This window comes from Dermacentor albipictus, chromosome 4 (genome assembly GCF_038994185.2).
Source record: "Dermacentor albipictus isolate Rhodes 1998 colony chromosome 4, USDA_Dalb.pri_finalv2, whole genome shotgun sequence".
Lineage (NCBI taxonomy): Eukaryota > Metazoa > Arthropoda > Arachnida > Ixodida > Ixodidae > Dermacentor > Dermacentor albipictus.
In genome coordinates this window covers 153,833,185-153,858,520 of record NC_091824.1, presented here as the reverse complement: position 1 = coordinate 153,858,520, position 25,336 = coordinate 153,833,185, and the positions used below count along the sequence as shown (strand labels likewise).

Genomic DNA, 25,336 nt, shown 5'->3' with positions numbered 1-25,336 from the left:
TCTGCATATTAATCTTCAACTCTACTCTCAGACTTTCTAGGTTAAGGTGATCCATCATTTGCTTTAATTCGTCCAAGTGTTATTACTGCAATGATGGCATTGTTTGTTGTGTAACCAGTTTCCTTTCAATCAATCAATCAATCAATCAATCAATCAATCAATCAATCAATCAATCAATCAATCAATCAATCAATCAATCAATCAATCAATCAATCAATCAATCAATCAATCAATCAATCAATCAATCAATCAATCAATCAATCAATCAATCAATCAATCAATCGATAGATCGATCGATCATGAATTAATTAATTTTGCAAACAAACAATTAAAAAACAACGGACAGAGAACCACAGGGACGGGCGTAACGTCTGTTGTTCCATGTCCGTTGTTTTGTCGTGAGCCAAGCTATGAGTTACGGAACAGCAACTATCACGAACTTGTGCGTTGCTGAATCAAATAAAAATTAGCTTCATTTAAATGACTATGAAATACGCACAATATACTTGTGCCAACCCCCTACGCGGCTAACACCTGGTCCAATACAGGTCGTCTGCGCATCTACAGGTCTACAGGTCGTGTACTCAACAAGTAAGAGCATCGTATAATACAACAAGCATTATTGGAACGGTGGAAGGGGTATGACGCTTCATTGAACAAGTAAAAGCGTTTACATGCAAGGTTAAGGCTTCTGGCGACATGTATTTCAACAAGCAGTGCGTTCGCACGATTTGGATCGCTGATTCCATGACTGAACAGACTATCTCAGTACAGATGAAAAAGAAGAAAAAAATAATAATTAAAGCAATCAATAAGAGAAGGGTGATTGATTGCACTCAAAATCGTTCTGTTGTAACTGTCCTGCTTTGAGCTGACACATTCTGCCCTCCGCTTGCCCGACTGTAATCTTTCACTTCGTCTCCGGCGCTATCTGCATCCTTTTCTTTTGAGACTTTCGCAAGGTGAAGTTAGCATGATGCACCTACCACTAGCTAAGTATGAGTTCTCATGGAACTTGTCACGCCGTTTTTCTGACAGGTATGCTCATTGAAAGAAAATTCCTTTATTTCAGATATTTTAGTAAACCGAAGCATGAAACAGTGGAGGGAGTCTCAGAAGCGTGACATAGTAAAAAAGTGCGAAGACAGTGGGACCCTAACATTATTCGCCGTGAGACCGATGGGGGCGGTATGACAGCGCTTCACTGGTGTCAGTTGGGGCATATTTCTAGCTTTGAAGCGTTCTCATTGCGATGACATGGTGTTATATAGTTTTCCATGATTAGTTCTTTTTCTTTTGCCGGAGGTGCTTAGAACCTTTCTATTATGTACGTGAAAGGAGGGTAAGCTGTGAGCCAACCGGAAATTAGTACTCAATCACAGTATTTTTGTTCTCATCCTTTTCTTGGTGCTCTATGGGTACATTTATCTTGTAGCCAGGCTAATTACTACAAGATTCACTTTGAACACTAATGGCTTAGTCGCCGGGGTGAAGCCTGACGGAACGCAGGGGCAATAATCTGAAATCGCAGTACAAAATGATGCCTGCGGCCTTTCTCACAGTAGTGTTGCAAGATGGTGGGAACGGGCATGGGCAACATGCCTAATGTGCACTCTCAACATTTGCACCGCAATGTGTGTTTGTATGAGTTATCCCCGGGCGATCACAATAGTCGCTATATCGACGTGCACTTTGGCAAACCAAGACAAACCCTGAGAGCCCGAGCTTGAATAGCCTGCAGAGCACGAAGATTCGTCTGGAAAGTGTTGGTCAGTGCGGGCAAACTGTATCTCAAGAAGCCCAGAAAAAGAGCCCTGTACAATTGCAGGATTTCATGCACTGACATTCCCCAAGTCTTTCCGCCCAGAAACTTGAAAAGCTGGGAGATTGCTGTCAGACACTGCTTCAAGTAGGTCACTTGTGGGCTCCATGAGAGATCTCTATCAATGATTATCCCAAGAAATCTGAGTCTTCTCATAAGAAATTATCTGGCCATTTATTGAGATGGCATAGGGTGTCATTGGTTTGCGAGTGAATGCCATCAGTGAATGCCACCAGCATTTGTCTGACGAGATTTCAAGACCTTGGTTGCGGAGGTATATAGCTGTCAGAGTAGCAGCTTTTTGAAGTCTTGCACGTATCTGAGTACATGTCACACCTGAAGTCCATATACATATGTCGTCTGCGTACATTGATATCTTTATTGCTGCTGGAAGATGCTCAACGAGACCAATGAGTGTGAGGTTAAATAGGGTAGGGCTTAGTACAACGTCTTGAGCAACACCTCGGTAGGTGTAGAGTCGTGCGGTTTTACCATCACCTGTACACACAAAGAAAGATATCATAAAAAGGTAATGAGAAATCCATTGGAAAACTCGACCACCTAGGCCAACCATCGCAAGAGCATCGAGGATAGCCTCGTGAGATACGTTATCGTATACCCCATTGACATCCAAGAACAAAGCTGCAGATAATCTTTTGCATGACTTTTGATGCTGGACATACGTAGCGAGATCAACAACACTGTCTACTGATGAAAGATCTCGACGAAAACCAGCCATGCAGTTTGGTAACAGGTTGTAGTGTTGCAGGTACCACTCCAAGCGGGCAAGGATCATCTTTTCCATTATATTTCCCACACAGCTGGCCAGCGCTATTGGGCGGTAGGAGGTGAGTTCAAGTAGGGATTTGCCTTGCTTCAGGAGAGGGACCAAGCGGCTTGTCTTCCATTCTTTGGGTACCATGCCATCTTGCCAATATACGTTGCATATATGTAACAGTTCTCTCCGTGCGCCATCACTCATGTTGTTCAAGGTGCGGTAGGATATTCCATCTGGTCCCGGGGATGAAGAACGCCTGCATAGAGCAAGAGCCGCTTCTAGTTCCTCCATTATGAAAGGAAGATCCTAGCGGCAGTCACGTGAAACAGGGATGTGAATGGGGGTTGTAAAGCCTGGACCGGTTTCTTGATCAGCGATCCTTGCACAAAAGTCTTCTGCAACATCAGCATCCAGTCGCCTTCGGAAGAGCGCCAGCTCTCTGAATGGGAAGCTTTGTTCAGGGAAGGAACGTGGACCACGTATGGTTTTCCAGGTGTGGGAAAGTGGCTTTCGGGGGTCTAGTGACTGGCGAAACATTGTCCAACGTCGAGATGCGAATCTATTCATGCAACGTTGAATTTTTTTTTGTAGTCGTCTGGCTGTCCTAAGGTCTTCGATGGATTTTGTACGCCGGTAGCGCCACTCCGCACGACGACGGAGTGCACGAAGTCGCTCCAACTCTATATCCAATTCCGTGTGCTTCGACGAAACCGTGACCGTGCGCGTGGCGTCTCGTACTGCAGACTTGACTGTTTCCTCTAATCCAGAGTATAAGCCCTCCCGACAAGCATCTTCCATGGTGGAAGTAAAATTAGTCCAGTCAATTAATGTGTTCCGTGGGAAAGACCTGGACATCCCTTTGATGACAAGGCACGTGGGAATGTGATCACTGCCGCTTGTCTCGATATCCGAAAACCATTTAACACATCTTGTGAAAGAGCTGGAGGCGAAAGCTAGGTCAAGACAGCTGCCATAATTCATGCGTCGTATAAACGTTTGGCTGCCGTCATTCAGGAATGAAAGGCCGTGGTTGCAAGCGAGGTTTGCAAGTCCTTGCCCTCTTGCATTTGTCCTTGTGCTTCCCCATGCCATATGGTGCGCATTAAAATCTCCGATGATGACATATGGAGCAAGGCATACCGAATAGATGTTCGTTAATATTTTGGGATCAAAATTACTTGAAGGTGATATACAAGCGCCTACAAGTGTAAACATAAGTTTGCCCTTTTTAATCGTTAGGCAAACATATTGATTGTTATCATGAGGCGGAATCGGCTGGCGAACATAGGTCAGTTCTCGATGAATAAAAACGATGACTTTGCTGCATGCCTCAGCTGTTGCGGATATAACAGCTTCGTATCCCAATAATCTGACTGGTTTTGACACGTTAGGCTCACATAAGACAATAATTGGGAACCAATTAGTATATATATACTGACGAAAGTCTGAAAGGCGTGAATTTAGACCTGTTGTGTTCCACTGGATGATTGACGCTGCCTTGACTTCTCCATGGTATGGGCGATGGTTGGCCATGTCTCTATTCGAGATACTCAAGCACTGGGCTTAAGGCGTCCAGTACTTTCAGCGCACTTCGAGCAGACATGGTTACAAGGTTCGACAGAATCACTCGAATGGCATCTATGAGGGGACGCAGCATTGAAATGACTTGACGATCTGTTTTGGGCGTGTCATCAACGGCAGGAGTAGGCTCCCGAGTGGGCTTGACAACCTGTGGTTTTGTGGGAAGTTGAGGGCTCGGAAGCGCAGGCCATTCTTCCTGAGAAAGATGAGAAAGCCATCGATTCATTCAAGGTATTTGACTCGACCTGCAGTGCACCTCAGCATACCAAGATACAGGAAAAAATCTGAGCTGTCATCACCTGCTCTTAAACAACTAACTCTGCTCCTTTTGCACGAGATGTACGCCGACCACGTACATATTTACACTGATGGATTGGCCACTCCTTCAGTGTTCCTCTGGAGCCATGCTTTTCCCAGCGAAAGCCACCACCATCAGTTTCAAGACATGTCACTCAACGACACCGATGGCTGTGGAACTTACAGCTCTTCGCGCTGCACTTCGTCTCGTCAGCCAAGAACAACCTCGAAGAGAGTCAATATTCAGGGACTGGAAGGCAGCACTGCAGTCTTTGCTAACAGCCCTGCGGCGCGAACCACATGAACATTTACTGGTATTCGAGATTAGAGAACTAATCCATACCTTGACTGAGAAAGGACACCACGTGACATTTCAATGGCTTCCAAGTCACTGCGGCGTCACAGGGAACGAACACGCCGATTACGTTGCTCGGTCGGCTCCTCAACGCGACCAAGAGGAGCCGATACCACTATCAAGGACAGATGACGCTAGAAAACTTCGAATGTTCAGCCGTGGTATCACGTTCTCCTTGTGGAATGCAGGAAGTTTTCAAAACAACCGGCTGCACAACCTAGACTCTTGCCTACGCCTTTGCAGTGCAGCTGGACTCTGCCGTCGCGAAGCTACCCTGCTTTGTCGAATATGGCTAGGGGTGGCGTTCACCAAGTCTTTAGCTTTCCGAATCGGATGGGCCGACGACGCCTCGTGTGATGACTGTGACAACGAGGAGACTCTTCAACACCTTCTCTGTGACGGTCCTCGCTATAATTTACAGAGACGATCGCTCGCAAACGCGATAGCGCGCTTTGACCGAAGACCTCTAATAGAGGAACTTATTTTAAAATGCGGCCATCACAAGGGGGGAGGAGGGGGAGAGGGGGGCCATCGCAGCAGAGGGCGACGAGGGCACTGTTGCAGTCTTTAAGGGCAACAGAATTGTTAAGCGGCTGTGGCATGAACAGATGTTCATAGTGCCGCAAGTGCTACTGTGCTGTGCGGTGACAGTATGCAGCGACAGTGACCGACTGTGATTGTATGCCTACGCTCCTTTCTTTCTTTATCTCTACTTTGTTATCACTTTACCTCCCTCTCCCCTCTTTCCCCAGCGTAGGGTAGCAAACCTGATCTTCCCCTCTGGTTAACCTCCCTGCCTTTCCCCTTCCCTCAGTCTCTCTTGAACACTAATGATTGATCTAATAACTTGTAAGATTCATTCGGCAAGATAAAGTATGTACTTAAAAGTGATATCATAACAGCATTTTTCAAGATCAAGCGCACGCACAAGCGTCGGGCACAGCTAAATCTATTTGTGCGATTTGTACGAGACGACAGTCATGACAATACAGCCGAAGTGAAATGTATTATGGGACAATTAAGAGCGCTTAACCTTTCTTTTTTATTTCTAGTTTTTCTGCAGTCAACAATTCCTCCTGATTTGAGTTATACACTGCGCACCTTTGATGTGTTGGAGTGAAGAAGTGACTTGAGAGTTTTATTCGCATGTAGCCATGATTTCATTTGTTGCTAGGTTGCCGAGTGCATTTGTTGCTAGGACACGGAAAGAAATTCTGCGGAGAGAGCAAAATCGTCTCTTTTCTAGAATCGTCTCTCTAGATGTAATGGGCTTTAGACTAACTCTTACACTGTCTACGTCTTGAAGTGGTGTACACATCCCAGCTTCTGTATCATGTATACGGAAAAGGTCCTCCTCGGAATGCACACGTTGTACCACTCCGGAAGGTTCTGTGGGGCACACTGTCATTTTATGACCGCAATTTTCAACATCGTGAGACGCTTCGATATTGTCTTGGAGTCTTGGATAGGCGTCCCCTATTGGTAAACAAACGATGCAGATTCTGCTCTGGTCCCTATAAACAAAGATAGGGTACAAAAGTCGTGAGCGATTTTTTTGGGAAAAAGTGACCTGATTACTTCCTTGTGAACAATGCTATTTGAGCGACGTAAATCTAATTTTATCGCAACGCCATAATGACTTTCTCGTGTCGTTGAGATTTTATATTTTGCTAAGGTGTGTTTTTAAAATTTTTATCTTAATTTATTATCACAATGACTTTACTACGTTAGTGACTTTTTATGCGCTTTCCTCTAACCTAACCAATTCCAACATTAGCGGAGACTGCTTATACTTGTCACATGTAATGCGCTGACTTTTCTTTACACACGATTTGCATAGATTTGCAAGATAATGTCATCATTAAATTTTTGTAGAGCGCATGTAATGCACCTACACTCCAAGCGATTGCGAGAGCTTTTATTTAAAAAATTTTCATTACTATATTGTTCTCTCGTGTAGCATCTTTTCCTCGTGGTTCTTGCCACCATTTTTGGAATGGCGACGTCTTCAATAACCAAACTCACCATACTGTTGTAGTTATTAAATAACTTCATTTGTTTAGAACGTCATCAGTCACTTTGTGTGATGTGCTTGAACACACACAAACATAAAAAGAGAAACAGCGAATAAAAACGTATTTATTTTACTTATTTGTTCTCCACTACTAGCGGTGGTAGCTACAGGTTGATTTCGCTTGAGGATGTATGGGTTAGTGGGGTTGTAAAGACCATGTTACGGCGGGCACTCGCGAGAACTTGCAATTGCTTATTTGCGTCAGCGATAAGCCTTCGTATCGCCTCAGACACACTGTGCATCGAACGTAGCCGCACCCACCGAAGAGGAGATCGCCTCCCACAAATCTCATCCCTCTTTGGACCGGTCACGAATAAGTGATCTCGAAGGAGCGTGTTCAGCCAGTGCAGCCGCCATTCAAATGATGGCGCCACTGATCTGAAAGGGCATCTCGTGCCGTTCCGCAGGCGCCCTTGAGTTTCGACCGGTCCCAGCCCTAGCCATCCCCCGTCTGCCCTCCCCCCTTACTTTTCGCCTCCTCGCCCTCTCTTACAGTCCCGCTTTGGTTCGCGTGGTCGCACCGCCGTTGGTGCTCCCACCGACTGCTCCGGCCGCTCGCTGCGTCTTCCGAGAGCGGCCAGCGAGCAGTTGACTCGCCGGACGGCCAGCTGGCGTGTCGCGCGCACCGCGCTCTTCGGTTGCCGCTTTGCTCCCGTTGTCCACGCAGCACACGGCGTGCGCCTCGACACTCTTTTTCAAGACCACAGGCGGCCGTGCGCGTGCGGTCGCTCGGTGGTGACCGCGGCGTGTGTGTGCGTTTGCCCATTGCGGTGTGCGGCCAGCTGAGCGGTGTGCCTCTGACCGCGTGACTCGGTTTCGTGTGCCATGAGCTTCGGCCCGACTGGTGGTTTTCGCGTGCTGTCGCTCTTGTCCCCCGGAATTTGACGCTGCCGCCACATCGTTCGTGTGTGTCATCGCCGAAGTTCGAGTGTTTTGCTGAAAAAGAAAAAAAAAGAAAGAGAGAAAAAGAAATGATGCAGTGTACTCGCCGTGTTGCCGTAGCCGTGCTGCTTGTGGTGGTCGCGTGGACCTCGGGATACGCCGCCGGCTCGGCTGTTGAAGGTGAGCTTCTTTTTATGCGGTCGTGCACTTCGATTTCGCTTATTCTGCCACTGTGTACGGTTTTGCCCCGTACGATGCGATATTACAGAATAATCTTTATTCCAAGTATTTTCTGGCACACTATTTTCCATAGCGCGGTGACACCAACCTGTTTCAATCCCAGCTGTCTTTGCTTTTTCTTTTATCGAGAGCAACTCATCGGTCGTGTCTGCTTTGATAAAATCTTGCTCAGGCCTATTGCTTTAGTTTGACCTGCACCGCCAACCGCGTCACTGCTGCTCGTTGCTTCGCCAGGCAGTGCGCATCAAGAGATAGATAGATAAACATTAATGAAAGAATAATCAGAATAATCGCTAACGGTCGGGGCCCCTAGTCCAGGGCTCCGCTGGCTCTTGCCATCTTCTCAGCTCTCTGGATCGGCTTGAGCTGGACAGCAGTGCCTCCCATTGCTCCTTAGTGGTGTTCGTGTCGTGGTGTTCTATGTTCTGTAGCGTACACTCCCACGTTATGTGCTATAGAGTTGGTGTGTGTGAGTGACGGTCCACGTACACGTGTTATCTTTAAAAGCATACGCGGGAAAACGCCGGTAAGAACTGGCGTAACGTTTTGACGTTTTTACGGAAGCGATTGTATACTGACGGACGATTGCCGCATAGTTGTTTTAGGTACTCGCAATAGGACACGCGCTGGCCCATTTTCAGACAACTGACCTGGGGTCATTATTGTTCCCTCTCCTTCTTCCGTTGTTTATGTAGCGGCACATTGGGTCGTCTCGCGCGGCCTCCCGACGTAACGGCCTTGTTTAGCGTGTTAAATTAGGGATAGTAGAGGAAGTTTAACTTTACCTGACCTTCTTTAGGGTTATTTAGAAAGTGAAGTTGTGTATGAGGGTTTGTGTAGTCCATTGTCACACGCAGAAAATGAAGGCGACACGCATATGTTCATGTGACTCCTTCATTCATTCTTTTTCTTTACATATTGCGGTCATATGTTCTTTTCTTCTAACTAAAGTGTTAACAGATAGACTCAAGCGTACAATGGTAGCTCATACAGGCGCATATGACACTTTGTGTTCGCCAGGACGCTGAATATTTAAAAGGGAGGGGTTTCGGCGTATCCTCAAGTTCCTCTACGATACAGAGATGGAGTGCGAATGGTGAGAAGGCTGTGTTGGCAGGCTGGCAGGGCAAGGTGAGGTGGATGGCGCGCACTGGATGGTGCGCGGTTCAAATCCGTCCTCACCGTCTGTCTTCCCTGTATTTGTTGTGACGGGTCATGAGACGTCACTTATCAGGTGCTACTTTACTTCACGTGATCACATGGCGCTAGGGCGGATCACTCGTCTGCATATTTTGCAAGGCTAGGTTCGCCTACAGCTAGCAACACTCTTCATCCTAACTAAAAGCCTACCACATGAATCATCATTGAATTTTTGTTAGAACTTTCCTCAGCAATTTCGCTGCTCCGTTTTTCATGGTGTGAAACAGAGATAACCAAGGCAACGTTGTGAAATTTTGTGCTTATTGCATGCACCACTTGTGAATGATTGCCATACACAATGTATTACGTGGCTTAACGGTTGATTCATGATACCTGTGTAAACTTACTCTCCCATTCGGTAAGACGACGCTTGCGCTAAGTTCGTTACAGCAATACTTCTAGCTCATATCTGTTCTAATTTCGAGAAGGTATGCGATGAACTAGATGACAGCATTATGTTTCCCGGTTCTTTAATTCGGCAGCATCTGTAATGAGTAGCGTTCAAACTGTCGCATCACCCCACAATTCGAAGTTGTCGCAGCATACAAAGAAGGCGCGTCTTGATGGGAAACGCAGTGGGGGTAGAAAATGTACTGCAGATAAACACGCGGGGCGCATTAATTAAAGTTAGATTGTCTTTCTAGTCTATAAAAGCATAGAAACAATTCCTTATGAGTCCTAGAGACTCTTCAGACGATTTCTACAAGCCACGTACTGACCGTACTCACTCATAGCACAGTAAATCGATGTGGCCGTAATGAACAGCATATGGCTTCATGGTCTTACATTTTCAATTATCTATTTTTTTTCTCTTGGATGTCTGTAGCACGTGCGTGTTTGACGTCTATGCTTAAGGTAGGGTACCTAAGGAAGGCAACGTACACAGTGGGAGTTCTACAAACGCCACATAGATAAGTGTTGTCTATGTTCATAAAGCGCTGCCTCTTGTGCGGCCTTGTCCGTATGCCGGAAGTAACGGCCGCCAAGTATTTTTTTTTCCAACCGTTATTTGTATATTTGTATCCAGTACACAAATGCGGCTAAAGGCGACCGCGCCAATCTGCGAGCTATGCGCAGGCTTGATATTCGATTCGTTTTCATTTCTTTAGTCGCCATTGCACGGAATGCTGATAACGTATAAATATAATTCTGAAAGTCGGACATCTACATTAAACGCCAAGGCATCTGCGTTGAATTTCTTGCGGGTACTATCTTCCTCTGGAATAGCTTTCCAGAAAACACAGCTTCATGCACTGACCGCCAATCGTTCAGGGCATACATAAATAACCATCTTGCCCAAACTTCCAGAACATATACTCTTGCCCTAAACTCCAACGCTCATTTTCTTTTTCCTTCTTCTTTCTTCGCAATTTACCATACTTATCCAGTCCAGCACATTTTGTAATGTATTTTGCCTTTCTGGTTCTTTTTTCCTCTCCATTTCTTATGGTTTCTTTTAATACGTATACAGTAGTATACGTCACGTGGATGAAATCTACTCACCCTTATGTAATCTCTACAGGCTTTTAAGGAAAATAATAAATGAAACAGCGCACGCCAGACGACAGAAACGAGCCAATCAAAGGCGCTGCCTGTGATTCCCTCTTTCTGCGTCATTTTCGTAAGCGCTAGCGGTCGTCTGCGTTGCGCTGCTCCCGCCAAAATGGAGATAAGCCAACTCGCCGAAATGTTTGCCACATTGTATCTAAAGTCTGCTAATTTCCTAAACTGCAGGAAATTTGCAGGCGCGTGCTGAAATCAGCCAGCGCCAGACAGGGGCAATTGGAGATCGCTGGAAGAGGCCTTCGTCCTGCAGCGGACATAAAGAATAGGATGCTGCTGATGATAGTCTACAGTCTTGGTTTCTACGTCACAGTCTGCATGCACGGGTTGCGCTTGGACCGTGTGACGAGGTTCCTCGAACACCTTTGGTTTTTCCTAGGCGGTACAGGATGCGTTTGTCCGCCTAAGTCATTGAAACTTTCGAGCGCTGGGAATTCACCAGAAGCCATGCTACATGGCGCTAATCCAATTCATGGTCGCAGCAGTTAAGTCACCTGTGAATTTTCGAATGAGTCTGTACAGCCGAAATTAATCTCATGATGATGATGATGATGAGAGAGAGAGAGAGAGAGAGAGAGAGAGAGAGAGAGAGAGAGAGAGAGAGAGAGAGAGAGATGGATGTCGGTGCAGTTTGCTATCCTATGCTGGGGAAAAGAGTTTAAAGGTGAACTGCTCGGGAACATTTTTTTTGTGTTAGTGTTGTATGTGAGTGTGTACGTGAACATTAGAACTGTTGTCACCCTATTGTTATCTCCATTCTATGCCTGAAACTGTTGCGTCTTCTGGAGCACATCTGCCGATTAAGATAACAGGAGTAGCAGGTGCCGTCTACGGGGGCTGACATCTATATGTCAGATAGAGATGAGAGATAGAAAGAAAGAAAGAAGGACAGACAGACAGACAGACAGACAGACAGACAGACGGACGGACGGACGGACGGACGGACGGACGGACGGACGGACGGACGGACGGACGGACGGACAGACGGACAGACGGACAGACAGACAGACAGACAGACAGACAGACAGACAGACAGACAGACAGACAGACAGACAGACAGACAGACAGACGGACGGACGGACGGACGGACGGACGGACGGACGGACGGGACGGGACGGGACGAAAGTGGAAACCCTAAGCGTACTCTTACGCGTAGTATCACATCACACGTAAAAACGGTCACTGGGTCGTCTGGTATTAGAGAAATTGCAGCGTTGATTTTTAAACCCAACAAACACGTCGTTACTGGACGCGCAGGCTGCGGGCGTTCCGGCAATACGGCCCCGCACGGCGATGCTCTGTTTACTCTTCGTCCGCGCTGACCTCTGGCGGAGCTCCCCGCACTCGCGGTGCGTGGCGGTGTTGCGGCGACGCAGCAGGAAAGGAGCCTAACGAATGTGCGAGTCCTCGTCAAACGAACCGCCACGCCGGATGACTTCACGTAGCGAGTTTGCAGGTGGAGAAGCGAGGAAGAGCGGAGGAAGAGAGAGAGAGAGACGTCGGGACTAGGTCAGCGCGGCGTATAACGGCACCGAGGGCCACCGCTAGACCCGAGTGGCGCATGATGAAGACGGATGCAGTGCGCACGAACGACGTTCTTCGTCGGAGCAAAGCCGGAAAAGAGCATCGGTCGCCGCCGGGACTTTGGTCCTTCTTTTCTTTTTTTCTTTTTTCTTCTTCCTTCGTGCAGGCGCGTCGTCGAGCGAGTCATTTTTACGCGCGTTTCCGGGAGGATCCGCGTGGCTATTATGCAAGCGCTGCTTTAACGCCTCTATCCCCTGACGGCGATGGCGGAGCCGGGATGCGGAAGTTTAGAGTTCCATAGTACATGTATTTTCAGAAAATTCAGGCTCGCGTCATGCTTTTATTGCTCAGGGGATTTGCTGTTGCCAACAACTTCTTTTGTTGTTTGAACGCATATAGCCGAAGCGCTGCGATTAAGTTTAATTTCTCCGCATTCCCCATTATTATTATTATTATTATTATTATTATTATTATTATTATTATTATTATTGTTGTTATTAGACCATCAGTCGTGTTTGTAGCGTTCGGTTGAGAGGTAATGTTTTATCCCGAACGCGAGGGTTGCAGGTGATCGAAAGTATTCTGAAGTCTCGAGTCTACAGGCGCCCCACTTCGCCCGAGCACTGTGCAGTTCTGGATAATAAAATGGCGTTATTAAACGCGCATTTTCGAAATGTCATTTCTATTTTCTACATTCTAATTTGAGGTACTCTCGGTTTCCAATCTCTATCTTCATCAGGGTTATCGCTTTTTCATAAGCTTGCAAAGCCTGTTGTTTTTACTGGTAGTTTTCCGTTCTACGTTCTGAGCGTTGCTTAACACCATGGACGCGTGGTCTTAAGATGTTGTTGCTCTTGCACACCGCCTAATATCCCGGTAACCTTCGCAGCAAGGCTGTTTGCTTCTGAGATTGGGCGTACGTTAGCGGACGGGTCCTGTCGACGCCTGGCTGCTGAAACCGCAAACGCGGTGGATTCGGTGGCGCGCCAGCTGTCGCTGACAAACACTATTTCCGTTGCATAACGCTTCGAAGCGGTTGAATGCGCGCACCTCTCGTGCTCTGCTCCTGTATAGCCTCTTTCGGAAAGTCCGCGGATGTGGCTGACGTGCTGTTCCCATTTATCTTGAATGAGTTACTGTATAAAGAACCGCTGTCGACGTCCCGCGTGGCACACCGCATGCCAGAAATATTTATTCAGGCTTTAAACTTTTCTTTCTCCTTTGTTGTACGCGACGGAGTCTCAGCGTGAACGGTCAGGCGGCTCGGCTGCAAATTGATACTGCATCTGAATGTACAAATGCCAATGCTATGAAATGAGGTTCTCGAAGTAGGAAAAAAAAAAGAACTGAGATAATGTTTCCTTCGTATGCTTAGTAATAAAGAACTAACAATTGAACTTTCACTATTTTTGTCACTTTTAATGACTTACATCATTGGACATAACAGAAACCACTATAAAATGCACTAACACCATACTTTGTATCAACTGACACATATAACTTTTTTTACCATTTTTTTTGCCAATTCCACGACCGGACTTCCTTACAGCGAACTTTTCCCTAAAAAATCGCTGTTCATTGTTTATTTCCTGACTGCCTGTTATCTGTTCCATTATGGTGCCCATCCTGGTTGGTCCTTGAGTCCGCAGTATAAGTGGTAAATGTAATAATAAAATGAGATGTGGATAGCCATCTTGAAGCTGACACACTATTAATACAACGGAAGGACCCATAGGTTAGCAAGTACGTGGGTAGGTCAGCTGCAGCTGGCGTTGAATATGCTGGTGGATGCACGGTAGAGGATGTGGAACAAGTACCGCTTCCGCCGCTATGGTCGGGAGCGGCGCTCGCTAACACTCCAAGGGCTACGCGTATGTTTTGTGTATTGCATGCTCACGAATGCCCCATAAAACAAACGGAATGACAGCCGCTGCCGCAGCTCAGTTGGCATCGCATCGCACGCGTCATGTGATGCGCGAAGGATGTGGGTTCGGCTTCCACAGGTGGCGAGTTGTCTGCTTATCGCACCGTGGTTTTGCGTTTGGCGCTCATAAGAATGTGAAGCTTATCGCAGATTAAACTCTCATTCGTAATTATTCCTGGACTTGAATGAAGAAAAAAAAAATATATATCTATGCGTTCCCTGGCTCTGCGCTTTGTCGACATCACAGGGCTATTTCGAGCGCATGTTTCACGTTGAGTTCCGTCTTTAGCAATCCAGATATGCAGCACAAGTCAACGGGGGAAGTCGCTTCGACACAGGCGCAGGTGAACTGAACGTTTCTTGCGTCAGAACTCAGACGCTTGCCAAACCGACCAACGAGCCCGTTACCACGCCTCAATCTCGGCTCTTCAAGCGCCTGCATCCTTCGCACTCCCGCGACGACGCCTGTCCCCGCGAAAGGGGGCCTCCGATGCGTGGCCCGTTGCGTACTCAAAACACACGCGCATGCGAGCGGCGCAGTGTGCCGCCGCCGCACAGCGCGCGTTGAATCGCCGACGCCTCCCTATACGCGCAATTGCAGAGCGCACACGCGCGCTAGACCGCGCCGGCGGCAGCCGCGGCTTCACGCTTGTCTGCCGGCCCCGCTGACCCGGAAAGTAGTGGGCGGCCGTTACTAGTCCTCGTCCCCGAATCTTTCGCCGCAGCCATCGGCGAACGAGCGAAGCGAAAGGCCCGGCGAGACCTCGGCAAGAACGCGCTGCCCTCCTCCGCTTCTTCTTCGTCGTCGTTTTCGCAGTGATTGATGACGCCCGTGGGGAGGACTCCTCGCCTTTTCTGCGCCGCGCCAGTTTTGATATCCACGCTTTTAAGGGACGGTTCCAGAGACTCGGTTCTTCGCGGAGGCCGCGGCAGGAGGCTTGGCGCGTTGAGTCGCGCGCGCGTACGCACTGCAGCCGCGCTGAGCACCCTGTGCCCGTTCGCCCGCGTTTGGCCGCTCCTATCGCGTAGGCCATCTCTCATATTCGTGTCAGCGAAAAAAAAAAAAAAAAGAAATGATATAATAGAGGAACAAAAAACTACATTTCGCCATTTCTTCTCCCTTGTTTTCAGCTTTCGCTTCGATGCCTGTTTTCACGGGTGCGCTGCTGTCGTTATTGCTTCTGGCGAAGCTGCGAAAGGCTCCAAATTGCAGAAGTGATATCGGGCATACCTATACGATTGACTCAGGCGTTCTTGATCGACGCTCCAACGCCAGCGATTTTCACTTCATTTCTTTATTATTATTATTATTATTATTATTATTATTATTATTATTATTATTATTATTATTATTATTATTATTATTATTATTATTATTATTATTATTATTTCCCTTGCCCCCTCAGTAATGTAGTGCAGGACCGCTCCCTGCAATTTCCTTCGAGCCTTGGTGGTAAATGTTTTAACTAGCAGAATCAACGCACTTAAAATGAGCAGAATAAACGTATATAGGCAGGCGAGTTTCGGCACAGCTTGACTAATGAGAGTTATATTTTTGCCACCTTTTGTGACGCTGCGAAGAAAGGAAAGGGACAGCACTTCGGTAGAGTGCTCTGAGGAGCGCTCCGCGATAAACGTATCGAAGCCGAGCTACGGTGATTTAAGCCCTCATTTCTCATCAATAGTAGTGGCAAACACTGATAATGTGACGGAACGGTGTGGGGAACGCCTGTTGCGTCGTGATTGAGAAATTTCAGACTATCGCCACGACTCACCTGCAGATCAGCTGACTTTAATTACTATTATTACTATTATTATTATTATTTTTATACCATATTTAGGAGACGTTGGCGCCATTATTTGGTGCCGGCTACTCTTTTTCAGATACAGATGCGCAAATAATAAACACCACAGATTTAAAAAAAAGTCCCTTAAAACCACATTACACTTGAAGGTCATCCCAGAAATACAGCAGCAAGAAGTTTAGGCACATAAGTACAATAAAGCCACACTAACAGTGATTGTCCATTCAGAAACACAGCAGCGCAAAGTCTACTCTGCTGCTGAATGACCATGTCGTCATAGTTTGCAACGCAAAACCTTCGCAACCTGATTATGACGTCATAGAGCGGACCTTACAGCCAATGTAACCTTATAGCAGCAGCGACTCGCGAGAAGCAAGCAGAAGCGGTTTTACGTTCACTCTTTCGCCCCTCCAGACTTCGCAACATGAACGCCGGCTGACATGAGTAACACTGAGGCCCCTAGCCCTCATGATTTGCGCTATGTGGCGCTCTTGCTCGATGTTCGAGTATCGCCGGCGACTTCGTACTGCTACTAAGTCCTGCAGATGATATGTGTGTGTGTAAGTGATACATGCAGATGGCGCTCCGGTCCTGCTCTGAAAATTAAATTACCCTTATCGGAGGCTCACGCTTGCGTCCCAGCAGCAGCAGCTGCAGTAGCAGGAAAGAACGGTCTGTGCGAAATGGTTGCGAGGCCTCGAACGCCGCTGATTGAATCAGGGATTCCGAGTAAGGTATACGGAGCTCCTGAATATAGCTGTTCATGCGCTTCCCCTTTTATCGTGTGTTTTATAGAACCCGGGACATCTCCTGCTTATTCTTTTTTTTTTATATATTCGACAACTTACACTCGAAGAGAGCAAGTTCACGTGAAGAAATAATAATAAATGGAGCGAGTGCCGCAGTTTGGAACCAAAGGTGCACCGGCGCGTCCGCACACGCGCGTCTCTGCATTAACGATGCGCAACGCTGCCAAGTTCAGTGCTGCGGTCGTTTTGCCTTCATTGTTCGATCACGTACAGAGAAGCGTTACGGGAAGTGCAGATTGGTTTTTGCTGGATCGGCTAGCTAAATGAGCCTAATTAGATGGCGTCAAACGCAAATTGCGGCACGTGTTTGTTGTTCCCTCGTGGTGACCTGAGAGTTTGGGTTTTCTCCTGCTCGCCATGAAAACTATGTTCGACTCTCCGCCGCGGTTGCTGCATTTCGATGGTGACGGGATGCGAAAACGCTCATATATCTTGCTTTTGGTGCCAGATCCTTACACTATGGCGTCTTTGATAAATGTTGAGTTCTCTTACGCAAAGGTAACGGCGCTTCACGAGACGCTGGACCCAGTATATCTGATCGCATGACCGTATACCCACGGAAAATGAATACATCAACGTGTCTCTCTTCTGGTCACACGATGAGGCTCACAAGTGCTATACCTGCTGAGTGCGCTGCTATGTAGCGTCAACGCCTAACAGCATTTAAGCGACAGAGCTGATCAATAAGTTTTCCGGCAGCACATCTCAGCACATCTACGGGAACGCTTTCGCTTGACTGACCATCATCCTCTCATGGTTTATGCTCATTCTTTTCCTCTGTCCCACCATCCTCGCCTTTGAATGTAACTCTGTGCGAGTGCTTCAGCCATGCACGCCTTCTTCTCAAATACGGATGGTTGGGTGGGCGTCTGCGGTTTCGGGCCACAATGTGGGGCACACAAACTCGGCCGTTCTTTGCACAGTGCCACAGGCTTTTACGCATTGCATGCCTGGTGGGTGTTCTACGAGGCAGGCACTGGATGGCTGCGAAAGAATGCACTCCGCCAATTAGTTCCTTGCACCATCATCGCGTGCGCCCTGGGTTTGGGTCCGCCGACCCGGTTTTGCTGCTAAACTGATTATCCGGGTCGCATCGGTCGAGCTGCTGCGACCGAGGCGACGTACGGGCTTGTTTAATTGGAGTCGTGCGCGTCGGTGTGGTATTAACACATGCGTGCTAACATTCATCCAGCGCGGCGAGTGGTTTGCGTTCTCGATCGAATGGCATGCACGGGGAGGGGAAGTGCGCTGCCCGTGAGCGGACATGTGCTTGCCAATATGCAAATGAAGATATTTCTTTCTTTCGGTTTCTCTCTTCCTCGTTTCGCTCGCGCCCGAGTGTGTGCTAAAAATATTACATACGGCGACAAATCATGACCCTGCATACTGAACAGGAACAGCACAGAATGCACGTTACCTAAGTGGTACTTCGAGCCTTGGAAAGCCTGGCTGGAGGCGAGCTAGTTTTGACAAGCGAACTTACACATACGAATATATATACAAACGAGAAGAAAGGGAGTTAACCGAGTGGCCCGATTTTTATTACTCATATCATAAGAAACCAACAAACAATGACACCAAGGACAACATAGGGGAAATTACTTGCGCTTAATAATGAAATAAGGAAACCATAAATTAATGTAAATGAAAGGTGATAAAAAAGAACTTGCCGCAGGTGGGGAACGATCTCACAACCTTCGCGTTACGCATTGTGGGATCGTTGCCCACCTGCAGCAAATAGTTTTTTCATCCACTTTCATTTCCATTAATTTATTGTTTCTTTATTTAATTTATTAAGCGCAAATAATTTCCCCTATGCTGTCCCCTTGGTGTCATTGTTTGTTGGTTTCTTATGAGATGACTACATATATATATATATATATATATATATATATATAAATAAAAAAAAGAGTACGACGTACGTTGAATAAGCTTATATATAATATATGCTTATAAGAACAAGAATAAGAACATTGAATAAGAATATATATATATATATATATGTCGCCTCATGAAAAGGCTTAAAGATCGCGTTGAAGGCATGACTGAGAAGAAGGAGGGCGCCAGCAACACGCGATCAATTGGCAAAAGCACGAAGTAGAACCGCGTAGGCCTCAGTAATATCCTATTCGTTCCTTACTGCGGTTGCCGACAGATGTACGGGCTGATAGCCACACAAAGCAGGGTCGGGTACTGTTCCTGCTGATGTCTCATACGCAGGCAATTGCATGTGTGAAAGATCTGATACAGTGTAAGTACTTAATAAAACAAGCTCCTTCGTGCCAGCAGCAAGGTTCTTTCCCACTGCGTTAAGATTTTTTGTGTTATGGCCGTTTTACGGCGCAGTTACACGTCCACAATTCAAAGAAGGTAAACGCGATGCTTTCACGTAGGCTTCACACGAATTGAAAGCGGGCGGGTTGGTTTGGTAACCTGATTGAAAAGGTCTGTTCCCTATCTTTGTGTTCTTCCTGCTTTGAGTCGCGATAGCTAGTGTTTGGACTTGTTCATGAAAGGTCTTGTCTGACGCCTATTGTGCGCCACGTGTGCCTCCGAGATGTACCCTCACCGGGCGTTTTGCTTATGATAGCAAATTCTTCTATATTCTTCTTCTACAAGATCAGTTACGTATCGGAAATTGTCTCGGGTGACATGAGAAAAGGGAGACACTGCCTGACAAGGCCTATGTGCTAAGTTGTACTTATTATTTGCACTGGTTAATGTCATATCCTCTCAAGTCTCTTTTGTGTCATATGCCTAATGAAGTAACAAGAAAAAAAAGAGAGACACAGGAATGCCGAACACTGCGCTAAGCAGCTCCACTGCAGTGGAGCTGCTTAGCGCAGGAGCAGTGGAACTGCTCCTGCTCCTGCTCCTGCTTAGCGCCATGGAGGAGCAGTGGAACTGCTCCTCCACATGGCGCAGCAGCCCCAGCCATGCACAACTGAACGAATGTTTTCATGAGCAATGCTCAAGGTTTGCCCTCACTTGAACGCCCCTGTACTCTGTGGTAGCTCTGTGCGCCCTGCAAGCTGACAAATTTATCCTATGCTTCAGCTTCGTCTTTTGAGGCTTTGAGCGTTACGTTACAGCAGGCGTGATGTTACGTTGAACCGTGATGTTATAAGGATAGCGTGGTATCTTGCTCACGACTGCCCGGCTCAGTAAAATAGAAAAAAGGTGTAAGTACACTCAACAGTCTGCACTTAAATGTCGGAGACAACAGTCGAAGTGATGGCGCCGTTATACGAGACGCCGCAGGGCGCGCGTGTTAACTGCGTTTTGTAGCGCAAGTTTGTCAACGTGCTCACGAACCGGCAATAGATGTACAAGCGCAAGCACGTCAGCGGCACCATGCGCAAGAGAGGCGTGAGCTAGCATTGCATCTAATTTCCGTCACAGTCTTATGCGAAGTCGATTTAATTTTAGAGCGCTGCTCTTAGGCGCCCGTTCCTGCGTTGAGCTTCGGCGTCCTCGGCGTAACCGAACGTACAGGAGCACAGCGAAGGCCCAGAGAGTGAACGAGGAGCGCAGCGGGGAATGAAAGACGGCGATAGCAAAGAGAGCGCGAGGAGGGTGGAACCATGCGGCTGAAAGCGGAAGAGGAGGGCATGGCGAAAGCGGGAGAAGAAAAGCGTATATAGTGTATAGACGGGCTCTGCGAGACGATGGCTACGACATGGTGCCAGAGTAGCGCACGTTGCCCTCACATTTAGCTTTAAAAGATAAGGTGTTATGGTATTCAATGAAAACAGTGAACAGGCAGTGGTAATACATGGCTTTGCGTAAAAGAATATTACTACCGTGGTATATGAATAAACGAAGGGAATAGATATATAGAAACACAGGAAAAAACAATAACAGTAAAGGGGACGAGAAATGCGGCCATAATGAAACACAGAGCGCTATGGGGATACAATGGGTACGAAGTGTCCTGGGATATGTGGAAAGTGTAATGGTTTCAGGACTTACATTGATTGTTCACCAGCTTTAAATCAGGTGAACCATCAGGACTCGATGGCAACCGAAGGTCAGTGGGAGGCCTCGCATTGGGCGCTCGCGGGAAGACTACAAATGAAGTTTGCAGAGTGATATGGTCTGGACAAGTTTTGAAGTGAGGGAAGCTGACAGTAAAATTGACTATGAAGAACGACTGAGGAATATGGAAGAAAGTAAATGGGCTGGGAGAGTGCTCAGGTATTTGTAGAGGAAAAATATTGATTCATAGTGGAGGAAAGGAACTAGGAAGCTTACCAGCGAGTATGCGGCCTGTATGGTGAGCAACACAGCAACTACGAACATGAAGCGGAAAGTCAGAGAGGCTGAGATAATCTCATGGGTGACGGCAATGTAAAAGAAACCTGCCATGAGTAACTACTTAAGAGGAAAAAACAAAATCAGGAAAGAAACAATTTACGATAACTCAAAGGGAAGCTCATTGCTTTTCGAAGCGAGATAAGGATGCCTTAGAACACGCACTTATAAAGCGAGATATAAGAAGGAAGAAGAAGCATGTGCTTGCTTCGGTAAAGCTAGGGAAACGATGGAGCATGCTTTATTAGAATGTGAAGATAACTTTGTTCAGCGGTCGATTTGGGCACCATTGGCCTCCTTGGAGCCCTTGCGTTCAGTGAGAGCATGGGGAATTAAACATGTTCGCAATAGAGATTAGTAAGAGGTGATTGGAAGACTGGTGGAATAAAAGTAGGGAAATACAAACAACGGAGGCGTACAAAAACAAAGTTCACAATAGAGGTTCAGAAACTTTGATTATGGGAATTCTTTGAGGTTTTCTTTGTCCTTTTCTCTTTTTATTCTTTAACATAGGTAGGACGTTGGGGAATATAATAGCAACAGTTTGTTGCCGCAGCCAACCACCCCGTTCCCAAGGGAACGCTCATAATATCCATCCATCGATCCATGGTGTGCATATATGGAAACAAAGGGCTGCATGAGCGGAGGTCTGTCTGCGGCGGCTGCACTGAATCGCGCCCACGCGTCACCCACGGGCTGTCTCTCGCGATCTCCCGATTAGCGAGGCAGTCGCGCCACACTTCGCTCCGTATGCAGCGCGCCGAACGAGACAGATTGTCCGCGCCAGCCAATATATCGCGCAATGAAAACACGTATAGAGTTGCGCTCAAATTTCGCATTAAGGAGTATCGTAATCATCGGTGATCTTTTTATTATTCTGGTGAACTACGTCCGCTTGGCGATGGCGCTACAACGTCTAGCAGCGAAATGTTCTTTGGACACGTCGATGTACACGGACGCGCAAAGACAGCTCGCTGCCACCCGCGACGCCACGCAGCCGTTGGCTGCCTGTGCCGGCTGAGCTTTGAGGCCGCGCCGTTGGAACCGGTGCCCGTGTTGCCGGTGATTAAACGGCATCGTGTACGACATGGCTGTGTTCTAAGGAGGCCGTTTCTCGCGCTCCGCGGATACAGAGCTGCCCCGCACGCACACGGCCCAGTGGAGGTCGCGACATGTCGCAGCCGCCGTGGGCTTATGTCCCCTCGGCTTCTGGCGCGGCCTTCGCCGTCGCCTCTCCGGAGTGAGGCAGGCCCCATTACAACGCGCTGACCCACGACAGCGACAACGCGACTATGTGAGGCGCCTACTGCGAGTAAACGCCCGGCTTCGACTAGAAAACTGCCACCCGACATCGCAGTGTTTACGTCCCCCAGACGAAGACAGAAGATTCCGGTGCGGGATGTTTTCTCTTTAATATTTTTACCGGCATATGTGTGGACATTGTCGACGCCTTTCTTCACTCCCCAACCCAGAGAGTGATAGAGAATTTATGTGGGATAAAATGGCTTTGTAAACATTAGCGCGAGAGAAACTTGGACAACGACAGAAACACGTTAGTGCACGCATGTTTTTATTTATCCCAACATAGCTCGCGCTAAGGTTTACAAGCGCATTGATTACATACTTGCCCACGCTGCTACAACCTTGTGATGGTAGAGCACTCCGAAGATGTCAGTAATAACGAAATCTAGTATGCGTATCTACCCATGCAACTAGATCACTTGCGAGCGTGAGTATCGGTTTCATGTGAAATATACTATACTGTGTAGAAATATTATTATCTTAGCAAGAACTTTTCATATACTAAAGATAGCACGGAGTGCATTTATTGTATGTATATATTTAGCGGAAGACGTCTTTAGGCGCTTCTAAATATAATTGTACACGTGATCGATCGTTACGGCGCGTTTATTTTTCGTAATAAGGCCGCGAGGTCGTCCCTAAAGGGCATTGACCGCGCATGCGCGAAGGCACTACACTGACAGGAGAGCAACATTGAGGAGGCTTTCGTGCTACGACGGGCATCTGCATATTCATTGGAAGCAGCCCCTGTCGCACAGGCCGTGGTAACAGCCTCTCGACCATGGGAACTCGAAGAGAGTGGGGTGGTGAAAACGTACACCTTAATTAACGAGTCCCTTCGCAGCGCAGTGGGAACCCGAGGTTATTGACGCCACAGGCCTTTCTCCTACTGTCAGTGTGCCGCCGCCTTTGTGAGCGTGCGCCTCCTCCTACCGCTCCCCACCCACTTCTTCCAATCGCTGTGTGCCGAGCAGCACTGAGTTCATTTGTTTATTTTTTTTTCATTTCTTCCGCATTTTCCGGTGTGTTAAAGAGTTATGCTTTCATCGTCAACGGATCCGTTTGGTGGCGTCTCGTCAAACAACATTTCTTGCTCTCCGAGTTGCCCTCGGTTTTACGCCTAGACGTCTTCTCCGCGTATACCTTTCTTCGGACGCGATTGTGGGAAACCGCGGCGGGCGGTCGTTTTAAGTAATGAACCCGGAGCACGTTTCACGGTGCCTGCGCTTTGTCAAGTCTGACTCCCGAGCGCTCTTGTGTACAGACACGGTGTATCTTGGTGGCCGATCAGCGGATGGTGCTAGTAGCGCGCCCCTCTGGTGACGGCGCTCACACGCTCTCGGGAGGCGCCGATTCTCACGGCGCTTTCGCCCAGCACATTCGTCTCTCGTATAACAGTCGCTGATGCCGGAAAATGTAGGGATGGCGTGAATGACGCGAAAGATGAACGCGCGACTGGGAGCTGATTTCTCGAGGAAACTTGCTAGACGGTCACCGAGCAAGAGAGAAAGACGGAAAGAAACGAAAAATGCGGGCGGATTAACCAGAACGGAGGATCCCGTTTGTGCACTGGAGAATTGGTGTTCATTGTGCTGCACGAGATCCTGTGCTGTGGTAGTGCGCGGTGACCATCACTGGCTGGAATCGCGTTTCTGTGATCTCTCTCTCTTTACTATAGTCTGCTCTTTAAACACCCCTTACCCCATTGCCCAGTGTAGGGTAGCAAACCGAATTTTCTGTTTATTTATTTACGATACCGACATACATGTACAGTCGCCGTAGGGGCATTAGTGAAGGGGGGGGGGTAACAGCGTTCAATATAGAGAGAATACATATACGTAACAAAGCGCGGATTGAGAACAGTTCATTAAAACTTGTGAAAAGAACAATGATTAAAATATTGGTTTATAATAACAATATGTTACAAATGTTCACAAATAGTTCAATATAAACGACATAGAAAGGGAAAGGCCGTTCCGGTGCCCACCGCTCTTAACCCAAAGGAGGCACTTAATGCCATTTGCAAAACAACAAAAGGCGAGATTTGTTTTTTCGATCGCGATATCTAGTATTGCTCATATCATGCTTAACTTTCTCCTTATCTTTGCGAAAATATATGTGCCAGTGACGTGTTCATTAGCTAGGCAACTTTCAGGGCCTTTAACTAGTTTCTTCAAACAAAATGCATCATTAGGCAGTACACTAACTTCTCTTAAGAACTGAAGCTTGGGGTGATTAATCAAGTGTCAGTGGTCCAATATGTACATGCAAGTTCGTGACAGCAGAGTTGCCAGCGTGGTAGCGTCTGGTACCGCTGTCTACTGCATTGTTGGTGCCGGTGCTTGAAATCCCAATAGCTCAAAGCTAGAAAAAAAGAAAAAAAAACTGTTCGTATACTCTGGGCAAAAGTTGAAAGCAAAAGGACACGCTGGTCGAATCTTGCTCGGCGTCACAAGCGGTGTGCGAATCTGTAAGTTGACCTGCCAAAAATGTGAAGCGTAGTGTTATTCGCGCCATTAACGTCGGTTACAGCCAGCTTTCTCGTTTTTCTAGTGGAAGAAAAGCACCTTAGACACTCGGGGGATACCAACAGCCCAGCGTCTGGCAACAGAGCAGGTCTTCCCGGCTTGTCCGGAAAGACTGTGTCGAAAAACTTGCCATGGTGCCACTTGCTATATAGGTCGGTCATCCGGAAAGTGCTTCTCGCAAACGGAGTCGTCAGGTGCGAGCTCCCAATCTTCCCATGGAATGGGACGAGCCCATCCTTGCAATCGTGCCGTCGCTAGGAACTTCAACGGCCATTACCTTTTCCTTGCAGGACACGTACTACTCGTACAGTTCGATACAACGTATTTGTGTCCCGTGC

General features: G+C 47.4%; 1 protein-coding gene across 3 annotated transcripts in view; it reads left to right on the top strand.

Moving 5' to 3' along the window:
- Positions 1 to 7,402: 7,402 nt before the first annotated feature.
- qsm (Zona pelucida superfamily protein qsm) overlaps positions 7,403 to 25,336 on the top strand; it is a 255,533-nt gene continuing 237,599 nt past the window's right edge. For 2 of the 3 annotated variants that reach the window (XM_065434198.2, XM_065434196.2), the window contains exon 1: positions 7,403 to 7,969. In XM_065434198.2, the coding sequence (XP_065290270.1) occupies positions 7,879 to 7,969 (91 nt within the window). In that variant the 5' untranslated portion in view covers positions 7,403 to 7,878. The remainder of the gene's footprint in view (positions 7,970 to 25,336) is intronic. The other variant, XM_065434197.2, reaches the window with a different exon arrangement.